This window comes from Phycodurus eques, chromosome 11 (genome assembly GCF_024500275.1).
Source record: "Phycodurus eques isolate BA_2022a chromosome 11, UOR_Pequ_1.1, whole genome shotgun sequence".
NCBI classification, from domain to species: domain Eukaryota; kingdom Metazoa; phylum Chordata; class Actinopteri; order Syngnathiformes; family Syngnathidae; genus Phycodurus; species Phycodurus eques.
In genome coordinates, this window is record NC_084535.1 from 9,595,533 (window position 1) to 9,620,503 (window position 24,971).

At 39.3% G+C, this 24,971-nt stretch overlaps 1 protein-coding gene across 5 annotated transcripts in view; it reads left to right on the forward strand.

Moving 5' to 3' along the window:
- akt3a (v-akt murine thymoma viral oncogene homolog 3a) overlaps positions 1-22,544 on the forward strand; it is a 76,732-nt gene extending 54,188 nt beyond the window's left edge. For 3 of the 5 annotated variants that reach the window (XM_061689625.1, XM_061689627.1, XM_061689629.1), the window contains 10 exons: positions 93-246; positions 1,247-1,378; positions 3,420-3,485; positions 4,138-4,206; positions 7,825-7,947; positions 8,874-9,002; positions 17,396-17,610; positions 18,697-18,784; positions 18,880-18,982; positions 21,092-22,544. In XM_061689625.1, coding sequence (XP_061545609.1) covers positions 93-246; positions 1,247-1,378; positions 3,420-3,485; positions 4,138-4,206; positions 7,825-7,947; positions 8,874-9,002; positions 17,396-17,610; positions 18,697-18,784; positions 18,880-18,982; positions 21,092-21,177 — 1,165 coding nt within the window. In that variant the 3' untranslated portion in view covers positions 21,178-22,544. The remainder of the gene's footprint in view (positions 1-92; positions 247-1,246; positions 1,379-3,419; positions 3,486-4,137; positions 4,207-7,824; positions 7,948-8,873; positions 9,003-17,395; positions 17,611-18,696; positions 18,785-18,879; positions 18,983-21,091) is intronic. The other 2 variants (XM_061689626.1, XM_061689628.1) reach the window with 1 other exon arrangement.
- The last annotated feature ends 2,427 nt before the right edge of the window (positions 22,545-24,971 follow it).

Here is a 24,971-nt window from a genome sequence, read left to right on the forward strand (position 1 = left end):
TGCCATTTTCTCAGATAACCTGCATTAGCTTTAGAGACTTTTATTGTATAGGTGTGTTATTATACAGTATGTGTGGTGTGGTCTCCTCCTAGAGATGAGTGGACGGAGGCCATCCAGATGGTGGCAGACAAGCTGCAAAAGCAAGAGGAGGAGAGGATCCAGTGTAGCCCCACCTCCAACATCGACAACATGGTGGAGGAGGAGATGGACATCTCCACCACACACCACAAACGCAAGGTAGCACAAGTATGGAAACTTTATATCATCAAGCTTTATTTAGTAAACATACTTTGAGGAAAACTGTATTCCAACTGGTTATTAGAATTACCTTTTCGGGGGCCGTGAAAACTCGCAAATTTTCATTGGTGAAAATGTACATGTACATATTTTAGGAATCCCCAACATGAGCTCCCAAAATCTTTCTTAGTAGTGTCCCCTGATCTACACAAAATTGGTAGACATATTTATCATAACAGTACACATGAAAAAAGTCTTAAAGTCCCACGCCTCAAACTGAACAGGAAGTATTCCATTTTGGTTTGACGTAACCATTGTGGGTGAATTCCAAGGCTCGTACTTTGACAAACTATGACTAGGGAATTTGCACGAATGAGCCCCAATCGCAAACTGCCACGCTTGTTTTGCCTACCCCATTTGGGCACAACATGGTGTCAAAGTTTAATAATAATTTAGTGAATTTGGCATGTAAGAAAAAATAAGTTCTTGAAACAAGTTTTACCGATCAACTCGAAAATGTGTGGACATGTCTGTTATAACAGTACACACAAAAAAGGTTTCAAGAACAAACACAGGAAGTTGGCCTTTTTTTTTAAGCAGCCATTTTGGGCAGACTCCAGGGCTTTGGCAAACTCTAACTAGGGAATTCCCCCAAACGAGACCCAATTGGAAGCAGGTATCCGAGACTGATGGGTGATGCTAAATTGCAGAAAGAGAAGAAAAACCACTGAATTAATCCTTTCACCCTTGCTGAATTTTGGTCTTTGGCAAGATTTGCTGTCATGTTTGAACACTTTGAAAAGTTTATAATGACTTATGTGCGGCATATTCTTTAGAAATTTGTGGTTGAATTGCAAATTGTACAACTTAAAGGGCACTGAACTTTGATTGCTTCCACTGTAGTTGAATTGTTGACATAACTCTTGTATTCTCCTCAAATAAAGCAGCTGGGGTCCTTGAGTTCTGTGTTTCTACCAGACGTTAAACTTTCTTGTTTTTTTCCACCCAGACAATGAGTGACTTCGATTACTTGAAGCTGCTTGGAAAGGGAACGTTTGGGAAAGTGATTCTGGTTCGGGAGAAGGCCAGCGGGAAATACTATGCTATGAAGATTCTAAAAAAGGAAGTCATCATCGCCAAGGTCGGTGCTCAGTTGACTTAAAGGAAACCTATTATGCAATTTCGATAAAGAATTTTCCACCCGGAAATTTACCTGTTTTGAGGGGGCGACGTTATCAGTTTGAAAGACGCGAGTGACTTCTACTTTCCGTCGACATCTTCACGAAGTATTCAAGTGTGCGCTGTATATCAGAGGACAGTGTAGTCCGGCCTTGACTCAGCGGTGCGAGGTATATATGGTATATACGGTAGACGGTATAAATTATGCCTAAGGTACTGTCTACAGTTTGTAGCTTTGGACCAATTGCGATAATTATTGTTGACGTCATTGGGTCTGGCTCTGTGTGAAAATGGCATTAACTACATCTGGCCACGGATCCTCCCTGCTTCCCCGGCTGCTCTGGAGCTACTGTTGGAATGCTAGGCACTAGTCTGCACCCGCTACAAGCTCCTAAATACTGTCCTTTCATGGTGTGGAGCCGCTTCTTTAAGTCACAAATCCTCGCCTCCGTGGCAACGCACAAGCTTCATTTCTGACAAGAATCGTTTTCACGAAAGGAGGACAAGTAGTAAGTAACAGAAGACGACTAACTGCTAAGCTAACGTGATAGGTAGAGTACAGAAAGACCAGAAGAATAAGTACTGAAGTAGGTCCTACAATAGACTTTTGACAGAATGCTTGCTGGAATTAACAATGAAATTTACTAATTAATTTTTGCTTACTGCGATTGGCTGGCCACCAGTTCAGGGTGTACCCCGCCTCTCACCCAGTGTGAGATGGGATAGGCTCCAGCAAGCCCGCGACCCTACTGAGGATAAGCGGTACTGAAAATGAATGAATGCATTTTTGCTTATAATTGTACAATTATTACAATAATTGTTATTATTTTATTTAAAGTAATCATAATTGAAATAATAATATTGTTCAGAATGTCTCCTTTAAAGGAACTATCTAATACAGCAAACATTGGCACTTATGCCATCGTTCTGGACTTAACATCAATGTCTGCAGAAGAAATTCCCCCTAAAACAGACTCGAAAGTAAATTTAAGCTTGTTTTATGATAACATATTTGATTTTCAGCCAGATTTATGCCCGCCCACATATAGGTCAAAACCAGCATAATTGACACACCAGCCTGCTGATGTCAGCGACCGAGTGACAAGCACATTTATTTCCTTATGCCTAGATCAGACTACAGGATTTTAGCCCCGATATTGGCTCTATTAGCTATCGCAGCCGGTATATTGTATTATGCAATATTGTATATTGCTAAATATGGAGGCAAGTGTGTGCCGATTCATTTCCAACTAATACACGGGTTTAGTCAGCTAATTGTTGTATTTATTGCATTGCTCATGGCTCTCAGACCTTTGAAAAATAGTTTGGTAAGATGATGTAACACAAGCATTTGCTTTTTTGCATGGTGGGGGACTTTGAGGTGTACCATTTGAATCAATGACAGCATAATAACTTAGCGATTCAGTTTTATTATTTTCTTTCCATATTAAATTAGTGATTGAACATAATTTTGGGGTGCTATTGTGCATTGGACTGTGCAATGATATATGACAAAGTGGTGTTTGGAAATTCAAGCAAGATACCTTTTTTTTAATTTACTGAAAAGCTGTCGTTTTGGAGGTGCGAGAAGTCCGCCCACTAGCAATGATATATAAAATATGAATAAATACTACCACTTTATTGTATAGTAAATTTCTTTGTCCACGTGGCAAAATGTTCTCCAGTTCTGTCAAAGAGGTCACACCATGACATGGTGGCATATCGATTTTGGTGATGTAAAAGCATCATTCCCAGGGCAATTAGTTATTTACCAATTGCTCCAAAACAGACTGATATTATTGGAAATGACTGCCAATTTAATGTCCTTGAGCAAAAATACATAGATCTTTGTGAACTATAGGCCATATGGACGCTATAAGTCCAGTATTAATATTACTATATTAGTCTTGTGTTTGAATAATTCTGCTACTTATCTATAGACTTGTCTTGCTTCAATTAATGTTTTTGATTGGTGAAAACATGTTGTTATGTTGTGTGCACAGGATGAAGTGGCGCACACGCTCACCGAGAGCAGAGTACTGAAAAACACCAGACACCCCTTTCTCACTGTGAGTGTTTTTTGAGATACGTGCCACACACACAAAGGGGTTTCACATGTACTGTATGTGCGCATGCAAATGTGCTACATCTCGAGTCTCACACACACACATATATATGTGTGTGTGTGTGTGTGTGTGTGTGTGTGTGTGTGTGTATGTATATGTTTACATACCTGAGTCTCTGGAGGCTAATTACGTGCCAGGCATCAAATTGTGGTACAATAATGGACGCATCGGTTAGCCGTTTTGTGTTTGCGCAGACACATCAGCTCCTGCTAACTTCTGTGGCAGCGTGTCTGCTCCAGATACTTTTTTCTTTAATACCACTGTCACATCTGCAGCCACAAAGAGATGTAAAGACCAACTGTTCTTTTGTTTAGCGTCTCTATCCTTCAAAGTAAACACTTGTCAAGATTGTTTGCCTAAGCGCATACAGAGATGAACCATCTAAAGCTATAGATGCTAGTTTAGTTTGTTTGTTGCGCCTGCTGTTTTCACTCTTGAACGAGCAATGACATTCAAGATGGTTAAAGTCACCTGTATTCTTCTCATTTGTGTCAGAATAACGCAACAGCACAGTGAAACAGCAAGACAAATGCAATGAGTCGCAGTGATGCAATGCTGTGCTTTGAGTAACATCTGTTTGTTTTGTTTGTTTCAGTCATTGAAGTATTCGTTCCAGACAAAAGACCGCCTCTGTTTCGTCATGGAGTATGTGAATGGCGGAGAGGTAAGACACACACCTATATACACTGAGTACGGAAAGTATTCAGACCCCCTTAAATTTTTCACTCTTTGTTATATTGCAGCCATTTGCTAAAATCCTTTAAGTTCATTTTTCCTCATTAATGTACACACAGCACCCCATACTGACAGAAAAAAACGGAATTGTTGAAACTTTTGCAGATTTATTAAAAAAATAATAATAACTGAACTATCACACAGCCATAAGTATTCAGACCCTTTGCTGTGACAGTCATATATTTAACTCAGTGCTGTCCATTCTGATCATCCTTGAGATAGTTCTACTCCTTCATTGGAGTCCAGCTGTGTTTTATTATACTGATTGGACTTGATTAGGAAAGCCACACACCTGTCTATATAAGACCTTACAGCTCACAGTGCATGTCAGAGCAAATGAGAATCATGAGGTCAAAGGAACTGCCTGAAGAGCTCAGAGACAGAATTGTGGCAAGGCACAGATCTGGACAGGGTTACAAAAACAATTCTGCTGCACTTAAGGTTCTAAGAACACAGTGGCCTCCATAATTCTTAAATGGAAGACATTTGGGATGACCAGATCCCTTCCAAGAGCTGGCCAAACTTAGCAATCAGGGGTGAGGAGCCTTGGTGAGAGAGGTAAAGAAGAACCCAGAGATCACTGTGGCTGAGCTCCAGAGATGCAGTTGGGAGATGTGAGAAAGTTCTAGAAAGTCAACCATCACTGCAGCCCTCCACCAGTCGGGGCTTTATGGCAGAGTGGCCCGACGGAAGCCTCTCCTCAGTGTAAGACACATGAAAGCCCGCATGGAGTTTGCTTAAAAAAAAAAAAAAAAAAACACCTGAAGAACTCCAAGATGGTGAGAAATAAGATTCTCTGGTATGATGAGACCAAGATCGAACTTTTTGCCCTTAATTCTAAGCGGTATGTGTGGAGAAAACCAGGCACTGCTCATCACCTGTCCAATACAGTCCCAACAGTGAAGCATGGTGGTGGCAGCATCATGTTGTGGGGGTGTTTTTCAGCGGAAGGGACAGGACGACTGGTTGCAATTGAAGGAAAGATGAACACGGCCAAGTACAGGGATATCCTGGACGAAAACCTTCTCCAGATTGAGTTTTTACAAAAAAATAAATTTTTTATCTTATTCATGTTTACTAACAAATATAAAAAAATAAAAAATACGCAGCGGTTAGCACCTCTTTCTCATAGTCAGGAGTTCCGGGTTTGAATCTCATATTCTCTTCGGGTCCTTTGGCCATCCCCAAAACATGCTTCTTCGGTCTTGAAGCCTCCTAAATTGTCATTAGGTGTGAATGTGAGTGTGAATTCTCGTTTGTCTATATGTGCCCTGCAATTGGCTGGCGATGGCCCAAAGTCAGCTTGGATAGGCCCCACCTCATCCGCCATCCTGATAATTATAAGCAATATATAAAATGGATGGATAGATGTTTTTGATGATTTGGGTACACTCGTGTTGCTGAAAATGAAAATATACAATTCCCTACTAAATTCTACTGCAAGAATGTTTAGATGTGCTCACAGTGAGCGATTAAAGTGGACTGTTGAGTCAATTTGCCAGCCAATTGGCTCGTCACGTGCCTCCTCTACCTCCTCCTCCTCCTCCTCCTCTCTTCCTGCTTGTCGACTCACCTGTGGGCCTCGGGCAGCCAGAATGACAGTCGGAGACAAAATGAGTTTGGATCCCCCCGACTTTTCCCCATTTCTCAGCTTTTTAATCGGCACCATTTGCAATCATGCCTCATTCCCTCAGTGCCGTCATCACCTGCTCCCCGCCTTCCAGCGAGTGAGACTTCGTTCGGCGCCAGGGCTGAGCAAACGCTCGCCGAAGACGCCGGCAAACACACCCTGCAAATATAGCCTCCTCGGACAAATTGTGACCACACATAGCACACGCGCACCACCAATTACAAAGCTGCCACAGTCACAGCTGCCAGTACACTGATGAAGGCCCACCTGTCGTGTTAGCCCACACGCACACACACACGGCAAGGTGCTCCAGCCGTAAGCATCACTCCAGCGGCCATATGCAAACCTCCCTGAGCAATTAATAGGGAGATGTGTGCCCCATGGCCTCAAGGGTAATTTGTACTAGTTCGCAGTGTGACAAGTGACAGCAGAGAGTGAAGCTATGAGGCTAACACGGAAGAGTGTGTGCGGGGGGTACAAGACACCTGGGACACAAAAAGCACTGCTTTTAAGTATAAAGAGTGAAGTTTGTTGCCAAAAGCAGAGCAGGATGGAGTGAAATGAAATGGAGGCTCAGAAGGGGTACTAACGAGTGTTGCTTTCGATCAAAAGTCACAATCTTACCAGAATAAATAGAATATATTATCAGGATAATGACTCATTTTTCTTTTCTTTCTTTTTTTTTTACTATTTAAAAAATAAAGGAAGCCATAATATTACAACAATAAAGTAATATTTTTCAAGAACAAAAGTTGTAATCTTATGCGCGTAAAATTGTATTTTTTGAGAAAAATGTCATAATTTTAGGAGAATAAAGTGCTTTTTAAAGAAAAAAGTACCAGTAGTATTCTTGCAAAAATGCAGGCATTTCTTGAGATGTTTTGTGTTTTTTTCAAGATAAAGGTCATATGTTACGAGAATAAATTATCTAATTTGAGAAAAAAGGCGAAATAAGAGTTACGAGTATAAAGTCTTTACAAAAGTCATATTATATATATTATATATGTATATATATTATATATTGTATATGTATATATATATACTGTATATATATTCTGTACATACATGTATACATACATACATAATTGGATAATTATAAAATTCTTGACTACATAATTTTCTGAAAAAAAAGCTGTTATATTACAAAAATCAATCTTGTGAGAATAAAGTTAGTTTTTGAGGTAAAAAGTTATAATTTTAAGTGGATAAAATTGTAATTTAAAAAAGAATAAAGTCATAGTTTTTCAAAGAAAAAAGTGTATAATACGAGAATGAAGAAACATTTTTTTCAAGAAAAAAAGACATGAAATATAATGTATTTTTTTTCAAAAATAAATTGTTCCGTTATGAGAATAACGTTGTATTTTCCGGAGAAAAAAGCCGCATTTCTGTTAATTATGAGAGTTAGTTTGTTGCCAGAAAGAGAGCAGGATGGAGTGAATGAAAATGGAGGCTCCGAGGGGAGCAGATAGCGCGCTAATGAGCGTCACACTGGAGGCTGTGGGGGATGGGAGCGGGGCCGTGGCCCGCCGCCTCTCTTTAACTCGACTGGCGTATTGATTAAACCCTCTGTTTGGCCCCCGTCGCCCAACTCCACGCCAGTGCCCTGTCAGCCTAGCCTGCGGGCTACCGCGGAAGAGGTCGGCGTGTGGCGAGGGCGCACGTAGTGGGGGTGCGCTAGTAGATGAGGTGCCAGCTGCTGAATGTCTCCATCCACCCGCCCTCCTCGGAGACCCCCCTCCTCATCCTGCTCCTCCCTCTCTTTTCGCGCTCGCCCTCCCCTCCGCCATCTATCATCTCAATATGGTACGGGCAGCCAGTTTGTGTTGTGCTAATTTCCTTCAATAAATCAGTAATTATTGCTGCGCCGTCCCTGCTGTCTGCCCCACCCCCTCTCTCCCCTCCTTTCCCCCGCAGCTGTTTTTCCACTTGTCCAGAGAGCGGGTGTTCTCCGAGGAACGCACGCGCTTCTACGGCGCCGAGATCGTCTCGGCCCTTGATTACCTGCACTCGGCCAAGATCGTGTACCGCGACCTCAAGGTAAACACCACCAGTGTACAGTCAAGTGGGAATTTTACGAGAATAAAGTTTTTTTTTTTTAAAAAGTCAGAATCTTCAAAAAATAATTCATTGTTTTTGATAATAAAAGGCATATTTTTGCAAGGTAAAAAATGTATAATCAAATCAAACTAAAGTAGTAATTTTTCAAGAATAAAGTTTTTTTTTCTTCAGTTTAAAAGGTCTAATGTTTTTCAAGAAAAAAGTTGTAATGTGAATTAAGTCATATTTTTTTCAAAACGTCGTAAACTTACAAAAATAAAATCCCATTTATTTTATGAATGAAATTACAAGAATAGTCTTACTTTTTTTAAAGTTGTAATATTACCAGACTAAACATAATTTACCCCCAAAACAATATGAGGATCAAATTGTTTTTTTTTTTAAGAAAATCGTAATTTTCCAAGCATATTCTATTGATTCAATAGAAGTCAGAATTTAACAAGAATAGATTATATTAATATTATTAATATATAATAGATAAAAAGTAGGAAAAACAATAATTTTCTTACAAGACTTAAATAATATTTCTTCAAGAAAAAAGTTTTATAAGAAAATATTATGGGACAAAAGTTGTAAAGCTGATTTTCTTTTCTATAAAAAGTATAAATTTGTGGAAAATAAAGTTTAATTTTTTCAGGCTAAAACGTCATACTTTTTCACAAGAAAAAGTTGTAATAGTCTACTGTATAATGAGAATAAAATAAAAAATAATATGAGAAAATTATTTGTTTTGTTTGTTTTGAAAATGTTCTTTCATTATATCAATATTGCACCAGAGATAAGGTCAAGTCTCTAAAATAGAGATTCTCTCCACACAATCAATAACAAATAAGCATTCTATTACAGCAGCTTTATCAGATATGTTTGTTTTTCTGTAGTAAAAAAGTCCATATTTCCCCTCCCAGCTGGAGAACCTGATGCTGGATAAAGACGGCCACATCAAGATTACTGACTTTGGCCTGTGCAAGGAAGGCATCACAGACACTGCCACCATGAAGACCTTCTGCGGCACGCCAGAGTACCTCGCGCCAGAGGTAAGATTTTGAGCACTACTCTTTTGCGTCAGTCTATTTTAAAGCATCCTTTTCTATTGCCTCGTTCCGTTACTTTTAAAGCACACTACATCCCTGTCAAACATTCTTTTACACACTCACTAGACCAGTGTGGCCAAACTACGGCCCGCGGGCCACATACGGCCCATTGATCATTTCAATCCGGCCCGCCAAAGATTGGTACAGAATTGCCCAAATCATATTAAAATCATGACTGCATTCATTTGACCTTGTCCTGTAATGCCAAGTGGTTCCACCAAGTTGTGCTGTAATGCTCAGTGGTTCCACCAGGTTGTCCTGTAATGCCCATTGGTTCCACCAGGTAGCGCAGTATGTACAGTGATACATTGACTTGACTTTGACTGTTCTGTTTTTACTCTGCTACTGCTCTGAACCCTTCTTCAACCATGAGTGAGCCAAAGAAAAGAAAAGTTAACAGTGAGTGCCGAGTGTTTAATATAGCATGGTCTACTAAATACTTTTTGACTGAAGTCCGGTCAAAGGCTGTATGTCTAATTTGTTAGGAAACCATTGCGGTTTTAGAGGATTATAACATCAGCCGTCAATTTTCTACCAAGCATGCTGATTATGCTAACAGTCAATCAACACATGAACTGATGGCTATGGATCAGCGGTTAAAATCAAGGTTACAGGCTCAGAAAAACATCATTATCTGACAAACTGCCATCCAATATTCAGTCACACAAGACCCAGAAACAGCGCCATGGGAACTGATTGATCTCCAGTGTGATACCGTCTTAAAAGACAAGTTCAACTTTCAAAGTGGATGAGTTTTTTGCTTCATTAAGCGCAGACAAATTTCCAAAAATCCACATCCTCTAGTATTAGGACAATTAAGTTGTATTGCTTGGAGAATTTGATTTGGTTATATTACGGAGTTAAAATAAAATAAAAATTCTAAATAAAAGGTCATATTTCTTTTCCAGACTTTACCCCTGTATTTTTCTCTTATTTAAAAAAACAAAAACAAAAAAAAAACAAATGAAATGGAATTATTAATTGTCGGAGAAAAACCGCTGTGAACTCATGAATATAAAGTTGCATTTTTCCAGATTTTTTTATTTCTATATAAACATTTAAATATTTATTAAATATTACATTTTACTTTAAATATTAAGAGAATAAATAATACAAATCGAGAGAAAAAAGTTATATTTGCATGTCTTTTTTTAATGTTGTAATATTATGAGAATAGTGGGGTTTTGTTTTTGTTTTTTTTTTAGAAAAAATTCAGAATCTCCCAAAAAAAGTATAGAAAAAAAACGACTTTTTTTTTTTCTTCAGTGCTGCCTTAATACTCAATACTTAATACTCGTATATTGCAGAATGTCTTTGTCAAGGCAGTGTTCATACATTCCTTGAACTGGATCTCACTGTGTAGGTGTACCTAATCAGCTGTCTGTATTCACTGACTATCAATGACACATCCTATTGAAACACAGGGCCAAAATTAGAAAGAGCGTTAAATGATAATAGTTTATTTTAGCCAGCGTCCATCCAGCTCCAAGGTCACCAGATCACCTGGCGAGCGTGGCGCAGTCCTGTGAGTGGTGGAGATGATGTGGAGATGAAGGCAGCAGGGGAGCAGCGTGGCAGTGTATATCCCACTTGAAAAAGTAGCGAGGACAATTTGGCGCAACATTTTCACCCCCCCCCTCCCCGAGTGCTTTCCTTTTGCGTGCCAAAAGCTGATTGGAGGCTGCTAGTTATTTTTCACAGGATGTGCGTCTATGCGTGCGCGCGCGTTTGTGTGTGTGTTGCAGTAGAAAGTGCGGGCTAAAGTGAGGCAGATGGCGGCAGATGGGCGAGGTTGGAGGAAGGTGCTCGGAAAAAACCTGGAAATCTACACCGCCACCGCTCGCCCGCCCGCCTGCCCGCCCGCACGCTCTGCTCGCCCGCCCGCGTGTAAAAATAACACAGTGTGCTCCGAGCCAAGTTCCAGAGATGCAAAGTAGCTGGGATTAAACAGAGAATAAGGGGGTGGGGGGCACTGGTGGGGGCTTGAAGGCACACGGAGATGAGAAGGCAGAGGAAATATTTCAGGGTTACGCGATTGTATATTAGATGCTTCCTGTGTTTGCAAAGGCCACACAATGTGGGCTTGTGTCTTGTTCAACAACTTATTTCATAATGAAGAGTGACATGACTCAATAATAAGTAGCGTCCTTGTGAAGCCATGCTGTCATTTAAGGATAGGCGTGTCCAAATTCCAGTCCAGGGGCCGTACGTAGCCTGTTTTTTATTGGACGCCACGTTTGAATAATAAAATTAAACTCAACGCCTCAGAAGTAGGGATGGACCGATGCGATTTACATTTGAGGACTTACTGATACTGAGTACCAATACTTGATAATTCCATCATGCCTTGCAATTTTGATGAATGTGTTTTACTTTAATCAAACATTTTTCTAACATAGCATCTCATTCAACTGTTAGACTTCTAATATACACAGAATAATCCTATTCCACTTGCTGCAATGTGCTGCTTCTGTTGTGCACGACTTGGCCTGTAAGGGGGCAGTACGGTGCACGCAGATTTGATGAAAAGACACAATGAAGAATGTTGTGGAAAATCTGCATCAATATAACTTGTTTTTTGCAGGATAAATAGAATATATGGCTGTGAGTATAAGGCAGAACGTCTTTGTCAAGGCAAGGTATACGTTGATGCGCCGTTTGTGTTTGAATATTAGTTATTTAATGGGTTACACTGCAACATTGATGCTATTTGTTAGCCTGTCTATTGTCTTTTGCATTATGTGGTAGCATTAAGCTAGAAGACTTTTGCAAGACAAAACTTTGTGTTTTCCTAAATGTATGTGTAATTCTCTTTAATTTATGTTAGTTTTACTGTAAACTTCAACTGGGAGTGTCAATAAAAAGCTTGAAGCAAGAAGACGACTGTTTTCGAAGAACTGTTCGCTATCTGCTAAGCTGCCCACAACACGTTCAGGAAGGACAGAATAGTGTAGTGTAATAGTGTATGCTGGTAAAGTGATATCGGGTGTTATAGTATCACAGTGTTTTTATGAGTATAATTTCAAACATCCAATATTGGCATGTTACATTATTTTTATTTTTTTACAATTTAAAAAAATGTTTGAATGTTCCAGATGTCAAAATATTTTTTATTAAAATAATTGAAAACAATTAAAGAAAGTTGCATTTTACAAGATAATAATCATTCATGATTATATTTCAATTATACATCATTATGAAGCTCAATGTAAATAGTAAGCAGTCTTTGTGAAGAGAAGCGAGAACTCTGTATTATCTGTCAGGTCAAAGGCCAAGCAATCAGACAATCAACTTGTGCTCTGATAAAACATATCAACATTAATCAATCAATTTCTATTTCATCACACCTTTTTTGTATCAACATGAACAAAATGTCTCCCTTTGACACCAGCAATATGCGTGTGTGTGTGTTGACTGTGATCATGTGTGGGCCCGCTGGCTATCTGGGCTGCTAGCCGCTCCAGGCTATGTGTGCGCTCCCATCTCATCTCCAGTCCGGTCCCGGCTGCCAAAGCCCCTCCGTCCCGGGAGCGCCGTCCCACCATCGCCACATGGCTGATCCCCGAGATCCTTCTCCCTCCCCCTGGCTTCCTTTTGTCTCATCCCCTGTTTTGCCTTGCCTTAAATGCGTCTTTTTAAGTCGTGAGGTCAGCACTGCTGCTTTTCAAAACAAGTCCAAACACACACTCACGCATGCACGCACACACGCCGGCGGCTGTGGGGCAGCGTTCTGGCTCTGTGAGGATTAATCTGCTCCCTGCCTGCGACCGAGCTGCCACCTCTTTTTTTCTTCTTCTTATTCTTTTTTTCTGCTCTCAATTTCATCTGTCCTTGTTTTACGCACTTGGAAAACTTGCTGGATAAATATTCCATCTGTCTCCCAAGTCGTGTTTGCCCTCCAGTAGTCCTGCACAACACTTTATTTTAACATTACGAAGAGCAACATTATTCAAGAGTAAGCGGTGTCTTTGTGATGAGATGCTGTCATTTAAGAACAGTGGAATCCAAAGTCCAGCCCGGAGGCTGTTTGTAGCCCACAGCACGTTTTCTATTGGCCACCCCTAATATTAAAATTAAACACGGCCTGCCTCACAAGCCTATGAGTAAAAATAACATCATAAAAATGTCCTTATCTTTTTATTGTACAATATTAAAAATTATTTTTTAATTTACAATATTAAAATTGCAAAAAATTGGAATGTTATAATTTATCACGCTATTTATTATTTTTAAAATTGTAATTATGAAAATGTTGAATTTTCTAAGATATCACACATTTTTTAATTTTAAAAGATATTTTTCCAACTTTTTGTTGTGGCTGTTAGAAGCGATCACACTATTTTATTTGAAAAAAAATACAAAATCATTTTTTTAAGTGAATTATAATTATTTTTAATAATAATATATATTTTTGTTTGTTTGTTGGTTTTAATTCATGAAAGTTGAATTTTAAAATGATACTTTTTTATATTTTAATTATTTACTCTTACATTATATACTCTTACAAGATAACACCCTATTTTTTTTAATGTAAAAAATGTTAAATGATGTCACACAATTATTTTTTTGTTTTAATGTAAAAAATATTGATTGTTACAAGATATTACCTTTTGTTTTTTTACATGCAACACGAGCTCTTACGATTTAATTTAATGAAAATATATATTTTTCAAAGTTAAATGTTGCAATTCATCACACTATTTTTATTTTAAGAGATTACAAAATAATTATGGAGCATTAAATGGTGTCACATTTATTTTTATTTTCTAAATTAATGTACACCCTGGCATGACTGAGCTTTCACCTTTTCACCAACTTTTAAAAAAAAACCCCTCAATTTCTTTTAACATCTCTCCTTGTTTGCCGTACTTTGAAAACTTCATTAGATAAATATTCCATCTGTCTCCCAGTCGTCTAAGCCGCGGTGTTATCCCTCCAGTTGTAGAGTGTGCTGAGCTGGCGGCGGGCAATGTTCCTCTAGCAGCTCATCTTCTTCTTCTTCTTCATACTTGCCAGCAGCATGCAAGCACATCACACATGAAATATGTATTGACGTGTAACCGCTTCAGTTGTTGTTTTGCTGCCTAAACTGAAGAATTTATTAGGATATTGCACAAAAAGGTAAAGTCCTCCAGCAGCTTCGCACACCACAAACATTGGAGATTGCACTGCATCATTCCGACAACTGCTTCTGGTTGCAATATTGATTATAGCCAGAAGTATTTGGACGTGTCTATTGTTTTGTCTTCATATAGCACCGCCACAATTGATTTGAAGCATGTAATTGAATGATCGACTTTCAGCTGTATTTTAAGGACTGAGTGACCAAAGTCCCGCCCGGAGCCTTTTTTTTTTTTTTTTTTTTTTTTTTTTCATTTATTTTTTATTTATTTATTTTTTAAAATTTATTTATTTGTTTATTTATTTATTTATTTGCCCGTGATATATTGTGATGACAAAATCAAACACGGCCTACTGTAAATCAGACTTTTATGAGAAACATTACATATGTTGACTGTTACAAGATATCACACTTTTTTTTTTTATTTAAAAATGTTATCACACTATTTTTTTATTAAAATTGCACAGTTGTTTTAACAAAAAAAATCTATATAAAAAATCAGGCATGGTTAGTTATTTTTCATTTTAAAAACTGTTACAGGAGATAACCTTTTTTAATATTATTTTTAAATGAACATTACAAGATATAACACTTTTTTATTTAAAGAAAATGTTGAATGTTAAACAGTATTTTTATTTTCTAAAGTTATCGCATAATTGTTTTAGTTAGAAATAAGGAACAAAATTGTTTTAATTTAAAAAACTGGTATTTTATATCAAGATTTTTTAAATTTTAAGGAGTTAAAATTAATGTTCAAAACTATCCCTCTATTTATTTTTTATATTTAAAAATGTTGACAGTTACAAGGTATCATAGTGTTTCTTTTAAATAATTTTAAAACAATTTTGAATATTACAAGACATTTTGAAATGCAAGAACAAGGTTGAACAATTTTAATGTTGTGTTATTTTTTAATTAAGAATAATGTGGACAAACTCTGCGAAAAACATTTAATGTATAATTATAATAACTTCCTTTCTTTCACCAGGTTAGTTAATTGAGAACAGTTTTTCATTTGCAATGCCAACCTGGTGGCAAATTAGGGTTCAGTATCTTGATACTTCAATAGCGGACAGTTGGAGCTGGGACTGACCGAAGGGTCAGTGGACAACCCGCTCTACCAGCTGAGCCACAACCGCCATATCGTAGCATGATACCGCAGTAAAATTTTTTTTTTTTAATGAAATAATGTTGAATGTTGCAAGATATCACTCTATTTATTTTCAATTTTTTAATTCTAAAAGGCAAACGTACAAAAAAGTAACAAAAATATTGAACGTAATCAGATATCCCATTTTTAATTCAGTAGAGAACAGTTGCGCCTCCCTTCAGTTAGAAACAGCCCTCGGTGTGATCCTGTTCAGTCGTACAACCACAAAGATAAACCTTGTTAAATCTATGGAGCTCGCACATGTAGATATTGTCATTATTTGCAGTGTATGCACTGAGAGTGTCATTAGACAATGGCTGTTGGTCGTTAAGGTTTGTTAGCGTGTTCTGGCGTGCTCCCGGCCCGCTCCATTATTCTTAACAGTGAGAAGATGCTATTATTATTGGCGAGATGTAGGGCATATGCCGCTCTGGACGCTCTCCAACCTTGCCAGTCTGGCCGTCATCGCGCAAACGCTCACACTAACACACTCATTGTAGCGTCACATGTTAATAAGCTTATGATGTTAATGAGCACCTGAAGTACCTCTGCGTTGCGACGGGATGAAGGGGGAGCAGATGGAGGAGGCGAGAGTAAGCGAGGTGCGGAAGAAGACTTTGATAGAGTCGCTCGCCGGCCGTGACCCGCGTCCACGGCCTCGCCTGCCTTCTCCATCCAGGGACGCTGTCCTCTTCCTCCTAGCGCGGCCTGTGAAGACCTGCCACCCACTGATGTTTGCCATCTCTGCTTTTTTTAATGCTTCCCTGCAGCCACCTTGGCGCCATATTGACTCTCTTGTGCTTTATCTCCTGTCTCATCTGTCTGCTTCGTCTTCTTCACCACCGTGGGCGCTTTGGTGCCAATAAAATAAATGCACACGCGCAGAATACAAGCAGATGTCTCATAAAAAAAAAACAAAGTAAAGTAATGTTCCACCTTATTTCTGACTTCGTTGATTTAATTTAGCCTGTTAGCTTAGCCGAAAGCATCTACACTGTCACATTCTCGACAACTAGCAAAGTAGTACTAGCGTGTCACCTCTTGGGAGGACCGCGTAACCCCACATTTTTCACACTCGACTCCTGTACATATATATCAAGATTATTTTCTTAATACAGATTACGGTATTTACTAGAGTTGAAGCGATTAATCGAATAACTCGAATTGTTAAATTACAAGAAAAGGTTGATGCAAAATCACTGCCTCAAAGCTTCGTGGGGATCATTTTTCCCTACGGTCTAATGTGCCACTCTGTGTGGAAATAAGTTGACATGATAAAACAGTTCGTAAAAGATAGCGAATGTCCAAAGTTTGGTATTCTTTCACACCTAAAAAAAGAAGATAATGCAATGTGTGGACTGGCTTACACAACAGCACGTCTATGATTGACAATGCTAGGTTAACATACTGTAAACATCGTTAGCTACTTTAATATAGCCTATAACCGCTAGTTAGCTGCTGGTGCACTTTCATTTGCTTTAATAAACAAAAGAAACTCATAATAAGCACACTTATACTCTAGGTTCTGTAGCCAACAACTGATGCCCAGTCACTCAGACGCAGACTGGCCTACGGGTAACCTGGTAACAGCCAGCTGTTATCCTGAGCCAACAACACGAGAAGGTTGATAACATAACTTATCTAACTTTATTTTGTCAAATTTAGACATTCTAAATAGTAAATGTCCAATAGTTGTTTTCATTGAGTGTTCAAATTTGGAGTTGATAGAATTCTTTAGATCACTCCAAAAGATGTGCAATTAAGGTTTACGTTCAACCTTCAACTGCTGCAGTCAACACGAGTGATGTCATGCCTGTGATTGCAAAATTCGGCGTCCGGGCGCCCTCGTACTGCTCAGTGGAGACTTCAAACATCTTCCTCTCTCTCATCCAATAACAACTTCTCACAGCATCTTAGACTCTCAAACGAGAGATGTTTGAGCTTCATTATCAACGACATTATGTTACAGCTATGGTTGTTTTTTTTTTTTTTTGTGAGTGCCCAAGAAATAAAGTTGAGGTGACCTGAGCTTAAAACCAAAATGTCTGCATGTGTACTCCTCAGGTACTGGAGGACAACGACTACGGCCGGGCGGTGGACTGGTGGGGTCTGGGCGTCGTGACGTACGAGATGATGTGCGGCCGCCTGCCCTTTTACAACCAGGACCACGAGAAGCTCTTTGAGCTCATCCTGATGGAGGACATCAAGTTCCCGCGTACACTCTCAGCCGACGCCAAGTCGCTGCTGTCTGGCCTGCTCATCAAGGACCCCAACAAACGGTACCTGTGTGTAGGATTTAGTAGGAAATGGCACAAAAACCTGACGTAACCCTAACCAGGTGCCATCTCCTTTAAAGCCAGTCACGAACCCATACGTATTGACGTCATCGCATACTCGTTACAAATGTCCTCAAACATGTCTTCCCTTAATTTCTCATTTCACACCCTGCTAATATAGTTCCGATTGTGCTTGAAAGTGAGTGTAAAATAGGATAACTTTTAGCTGTATTGCCTATGGTTGATATTCTGAAAGAGTCCAAGTGAGATGTCATAAAACAGTGAGATTGGTGTTAGTAATCAGGTCTACATATTCGACGAGGAGGTTTTCGCCAATATTGGTCGCAATCACGTGGGTCGACGGGACCTTGAGGATAGCAGCAACAAAGAAGAATTTTGGGCTTATCTCTTTTTGAAGAAAATAATTTTGTTGGAGTTGTTTGGTTTCACGATGAAATGAAGGTCAAAGACCTCTTTGGAAGACTTTTTCAGTAAAAGAAGAAAATAAAATTGGACTCTTCTCATAGGAACAGGTTGAACTGCATGTTTTATGCATTTTTTTTATTGACTTACATTGTACTTATTTGAAACCTGGACAATTAAGTAGGTAAATAAATAGAAAAAAATCAAAGAGAAATGTGCATTATAATAAAAATAAACAGATGAATTACATTATATTCTGACTGTTCAGTAGCATATAAAATCTAGCAAAACTGCTGTTAGGGATTATTTTTATTATTTGTTTTACTTAAAATTGGATTTAGAACGGTGGTGTTTTAAAAATGCTTTTAAAAAAGCTCAAGTAAAATAAAGAAAAAACAAAGCTTTTTCTTAAGTTAGAGGAAAATTACCTTTCGACAGGAGATATGCTCAGGAAGGCTGACACAAGGATTTGCATGCAATGTTGTGACTGTAATATGATATAATACCAACAATATCCACATTGATGAATCATTTTGCTGTTGGAACTTATTGTGATAGTTTTAAAAATTATCTGACTCGAAACTTCTCTATGGTCTTTGCGCATGTGTAAAGGTAGCAGTGTTTGAGGCGTTCCTTTTCATTTGGCTTCTTTTTCCACTGAACTAGGCTTGGTGGAGGACCAGATGACGCGAAAGAAATTATGAGACACAGTTTCTTTACTGGAGTCGACTGGCAGCATGTATACGACAAAAAGGTGTAGATGCGTTTCTAATATTTTGTTAATCTTATTTGGCTATAGGTACAGTTTAGGAGTTCCTCACTGTCCTCCTGGCTTGATCTCTGTTCCAGATGGTTCCTCCGTTCAAGCCTCAGGTCACATCGGAGACGGACACCAGGTACTTTGACGAGGAGTTCACGGCGCAGACCATCACGGTGACGCCACCCGAGAAATGTGAGTCTTCCTGAATACTACATTGATACAATGCTAATTGTTAGTAGAATGCCATTTTTGGTGGTCTTCCTGAATGAGAGCTGGCCGTTGCAAATGTCTCTTGTGAAAACATAAGAGGATGGTGAACACGAAAAAATGGTAAATAAGTGGGAAGTCTTCCCAGAAGAGTGGAAGCTGTTGGCTGGAGACTCCATATTTTATTGATTTTCACTTTGTGGAAGTGTAATGGCTGGGTATCTAAATTATTTTGGCAATATAGTGTATGTGTCATTGGATAATAATAATCCATCCATCCATTTTCTGAGCCGCTTATCCTCACTAGGGTCGCGAGAGTGCTGGAGCCTATCCCAGCTATCTTCAGGCAGGAGGCGGGGTACACCCTGGACTGGTTGCCAGCCAATCACAGGGCACACATAAACAAACAACCATTCACACTCACATTCACTCCTACGGGCAATTTAGAGTTTTCAATCAGCCTACCACGCATGTTTTTGGGATGTGGTAGAAAACCGGAGTGCCCGGAGTAAACCCACGCAGGCGGGGCCGGTGATTGACCCTGTGAGGCAGACGCTCTAACCAGTCGCCCACCGTGCCGCCTCTGATGATGATAATAATAATAATAGTTTTCAGTCCTTGATGAAAAGATGAAGAAACAGCAGTCATTAGTTTGTGTTTATAGTCATGTGACTGTCATATGGAAAAAATGAAAGAACGAAAGAAAGAAAGAAAAGAAGAGAGAGAGAGAGAGAGAGAGAGAGAGAGAGAAGGAAAATGATGTGCAAGTGGGCAAACGTTTGTGCTTCAGAGCCACATTGAATTTTTTAAATAAACAGATGGGCCAGGTCATTCAATAAAAAAAAGTTCAAATGTATAAAATATGTCTCTTTGTTTTAATAATAAAATAATTCAGTGATGCCTTGAGTTACGAGTTTGATTCGTTCAGTGACCACGCTCGTTACTCAAAACACTGCAGTGTTGCCAGTTAACTTGAAAAAGTAACTTAGTTACTTTACTGATTACTTGATTTCAAAAGTAACAAAGTTAGATGACAAGTAACTTTTTAGTTACTTTCAGCAGCTGCCAAGTGGCAGGAATATCACTTATCCACAGTACAAACAGAGCATTGGCTTAACTGTAACCATTACTTGGTGCTATATACTAAATATTAGTGTAGTTGAAGCCACATTAAATGAGCTATTTAGTGAAGACTTGACATACCAAATACAATAAGTACCTAAACATGGAAACAAGCACACCATTCTCACGTACACTTCTCTAAAGACTCTTTACTGATAGACAGACTGTGGCAACCCTACATTTTGTTAGAGTTCTGTGGTTTCCAATTGTGTGGGAAACTGAAGGCAACTGTGTGTGCGTGCGTGCGTGCATGTGTGTATGTACGTAAACGTGAGCGTTCCGGTTAGATGTTGGAGGAAACAGACAGGACTGCACTTAATGTTGTTTTAAAAACGTGATTGCGGCCAACAGTACTCATTTTGTTTGCATTAGAATTGTTGGTAGCTTTTCCTGATTCCGTCCCCCAACAACACACACACACACAAGCTGTGAATGATTGACACGGGGAGAGAAGCACATACTTACGTGAACGTAACACGTTACCAGCATCACTGAAACACTGGTATCTTAAATCATCTTTCCCCATTGAAGGGGGCGGTTTAATATATAATAGATATGCAAAGAAGACCGTAAGCATAGTAAGATGCAGAAATATTAGTCATTTTCTTTCTGAGGATAAAGAATATACTCCCTTGAGTACCATGTATACAGTAAATGTATATTTGTATATATTTGTATATTCCAGTACAGTGGACCCCGAGATACTCGCAGTTCAGCACCAATCTTTTTTTTTTGTTTGGGGGGGGGGGGGGTATATCTGCCCTTATTCAATAATTCCAATGCAATTACAAACATTTGTATAATGGCCGTGAAGAATCCCCGGATTTTCACTCGTCGCGGTCAGGCCTGGTCCCTATCCCCCACGAACAGCAGGGGTCCACAGTATTGTTTTATATTATTATAAAAATATATTTGTCTAAATAAAGGCCTCCTTTGTGGTAACCGCCTTTTCACCATGTTGTTGTGCGCTAGTTGACGAGGACGGCATGGACTGTCTGGACAACGAGAGACGACCGCACTTCCCGCAGTTCTCCTACTCGGCCAGCGGGCGAGAATGAACTCCGTCCCCTTCCCTCTAACCCCGCCCCCTGCTGCTGTGACATCATCACAGCTGGTCTATGAGGTCATCAGCGTGGGACACAAAAAAAGGAAAACCCACAGCTTAGGGACCCGGAAGAATCCCCTCAAGGAAGGATTTTGCCATCCTTTTTCCTTTTTTTCTTAGCCATTTTGTCTCATTCATCGTTTACGAATGGAGCGTAAGGTACGAAGGCGATTAGCCACTAATGTGATGTCCCCCAGATGGGACTGCTGTGCTTTGATTGGTTCCCTGCTCCCTGGCCATCTACGCACGCACGCACGCACGCACGCACTCTCACACGTGGCTCGGATATAATCTCAGGCTTTTCTTGCACACGTGAATCATTCTGGGATCGACTGAGTGGGTCTGGTAGGCAGGAGTTGACTCAGGTGCAATTTCCCACTCGTCGTTGCTGCTATTCCAACATCTGCCTCTTGGACACATACACCTCCTCTTCAACCGGACTACTGCGAAACAGATCTATCGCTGGTAGGGCTGGGCGACATGGCCTTAAAATAAAATCTCTTTTCTGATTTTAAGCAAATTACAATTACGTTTTCTTTTCTTTTTTCCCCGCGTCTGGGATTTGCTTCATTTCTCCTGATACCAAACAAGCTTTGAAACAGTTTTTAGCTTTGAAACAGTTTTTAACACAGCATTAACTTGCATTAACTTCCACAGAAATGTACAGAAAAATACATATTTATAGATACATTTGAACCTTGGTTTTCATTATTAATCCATCCCAAAAAGTCTGACTAAAATCAAACTGTCCAAGAACCAAAGCAGTATTTCATTTCCTGTAGGAAATAATGTAAACCCAATTAATCTGTTCCAGACAAAAAATATTGACAAAAAAATACACTTTATAGAAAATAATTATAATTTAGGATACACAAAACAATATAAAATAAATATAAATGGCTAATAAAATTGCTAAATGAACATTAAACATCCCTTTTTACCTTTCTTCAACATAAAATCGACATTTAAGACCATTTCTTTCCACCTTTCCATAGCTTTTTGTCATATAGAAAACAGTATGAAAATAATTCTGCTCATGTTGTCATTTTCTTAGCGGGAATGAAAGTCTCTTTTTGAAAAATAAATAAATAAATAAATAAAACTAAATCGTCCTGAGCAATGAACTTGACTTAATTAATTAAAACGGCTAAATCGCCCAGCCCTAATCGCTAGCTAGCAACGCATCTACGCCTACGCTTGCTAACTTGCTGCTAACGTGGAAGCTACAACACATCCACGTAGATTTAGTACACAAACAACTAAATCAATAAAGGATGTCATGTTTGCATTCGAGGAGGTTCCACATCCAAGCACAGCAGTTCCCCGACCACGCCCCCTTATAGCTTTACGACCCACAATGCAACACTCACTCGTCGATTTAAGACTGGACGGAGGTGAGACAGATCGCCGCCGTGGACGTGGGAGTCCAATGCAAACTTATTTATGATGATGATCTTTCCTTGGTGGAGGTACTTCTGGCTTATTTATTATCCCAGTCATTGTTCCCCTTTTTTCTATTGACACCTGATTCTACCGGCGGAGTCTCTGTGCGTTAGGGCTGAGAAAACAAAATGGCCCAAGAATGTAGGAGGGGGAAACTGTTCCGTCACTTATTTACCTCCGCCAAGCATTATTCGTGTATTTATTAGTTTGTGTGTCTCTTTGTTTGTTGGTTGGGTTGTGCGCAGGACCTACGCCTTCCTTGGCGGAGGTCTTGTGTCCATGTGAGGTTGCCGGAGAGTTCAGACCTCCACCAAGGCCATTTTTTTGTTTTTGGTTTGTTTTATTGGGACACATTTTGCATGAAATACAGTAGAACCTTTAATTTAGTTTTCAAAAACATTGAAAAATACGCCTCAGAAGTTTCAACCTTGACGTCCCAGTAGACTTTACGAGGATAAATGACGGCAAAGAGGGAAAATGCAATCATAACTATGGAACAGAAAGTGGAACTTTTTGCTTCAAAGCGGTAGCGTAGCTACCAATGTGGTACACGTTAATATCCCGGCTGCTCAGCACTAGGGGTTGAACGACTCCAGATTTTGTTGTAGTCGACACTACGGGGATGGTAGTCGATTCGATGTCGATTAATCGACCAATGATTTTTTATTTTATTTTTATTTTCTTTGTCGTCAACGGACCTCGTTGATTTTAGCCAGTCGCAAGTGTTGTTAATGCCAAAACCCATGATTGCGATTAATTGACTTCAAGCATAATCGTCATTGCACAGTGCTAAAGTTGATTAGTCGGTTCAACCTGACTCAGTGCAATAAAAGACAACACCTCATTGATGGTGTAACATCAAAGATAACACTTGTTTGTCAAAACACATGATTGCCGATCAAGCAATAATCGTCATAGCGCAGTGGTAAAGTCGACTAGTTGACTAGTCGGTGCAACCTTAGTACAAAGACAACATGTCTTTGGATGTATAGCATCAAATACGCTCGGTTTTGTCAAAACACGTAATTGGCGATTAATCGACTTCAAGCTATAATTGTCATTGTGCAGTGGTAAAGTCGACATAGTTGGTTCAACCCCTAATTTAGTTATTTTTTGTTATCAAAGACAACACTGAAGATACTGTTTGTCTTATTGTAATAATAATACATATTTTATAAAGTCCATTGTTTGACAATGGATGGGTTACTTATATTTCTCTTAGCATTATTAATAGTCTTCTGTCGTACATATATGACATATATTATATTGGACAGGGCGTCCATAATGTATATTTATTATGCAGTATATAATATACAGTACATATTAATAGCATTCCAAAGGTTGCACTGTAGATTGCTGTTTATGCCCCCCCCCCCCCCCCCCCCACCCAAAAAAAAGTGTAAATTATTTTTAGTTTTTGGGTTTAATCTTGTTCACTTTAAACGTGAATTACCATATACATATTCTTTTGCTGTGTATGTAGGTAGGTTTGTCTTGGTGAAAGTCTGAACTTTCAGAACTTCTGTTTTTTTTTTGTGTGTTTTGTGATCAAAATGTGACAAGCGCAGGTGACTGGACGCGTTTAAGACAGACATGACAAGTTTATCGATAAGCACTTATTGTATGGGAACGTGTGTGTGCATGTGTGTGAGCTGAAGACAGGATGGAGAGCCGCAAGTAGGAAAGCCGAGGACGGTGAAAGAAAAGTGAAGTTGACGAAGGTAGGCGAGTGAGACTTAACAAGAAATAGTTGGAAGCAGCACGTTGGTTGGCGGTTATCAGGTCTGCCTCGCAGTCAGAAGATCCTGGTTTGAATCCAGCTTCCTCCCACATTCCACAAAAAATGCATGTGAGCTTCACTGAAAATTCAAAAATGTCTCAATGTGAATGTTTTGTCTGTCTATATGCGATTGCCTGGCAACCAGTCCGGCCTCTCACTCAAAGTCAGCGGGGATAGGCTAGAGCTATGTCGCGACCCTACTGCTATGGAAGCCGGTCTTGGCAGTGTTGGCGGTCTGTCTTTAACGTGTGTGGCGACATTTGCGCCTTTGTCACGTCAGTCGCCGTGGAGCGGTCATGTCTTCCAACGTTCCAGCCGGTCCTTCCGTGTTTGTTTGTCTTCACACGCCAGGAAAGCCTTAATGGTTTCACTCCAAAAACAAAGACAAAAAATTGGAAATTTATTTAAATAAAATAACTTAAAAAGATGCATTAAACATGCAATGCAGTTGAAATAGACAAAATGTATGTCTTGCTATTTATTATCATTTGAATGTCAGTGTTATTATCACTTGAATTTGTTTT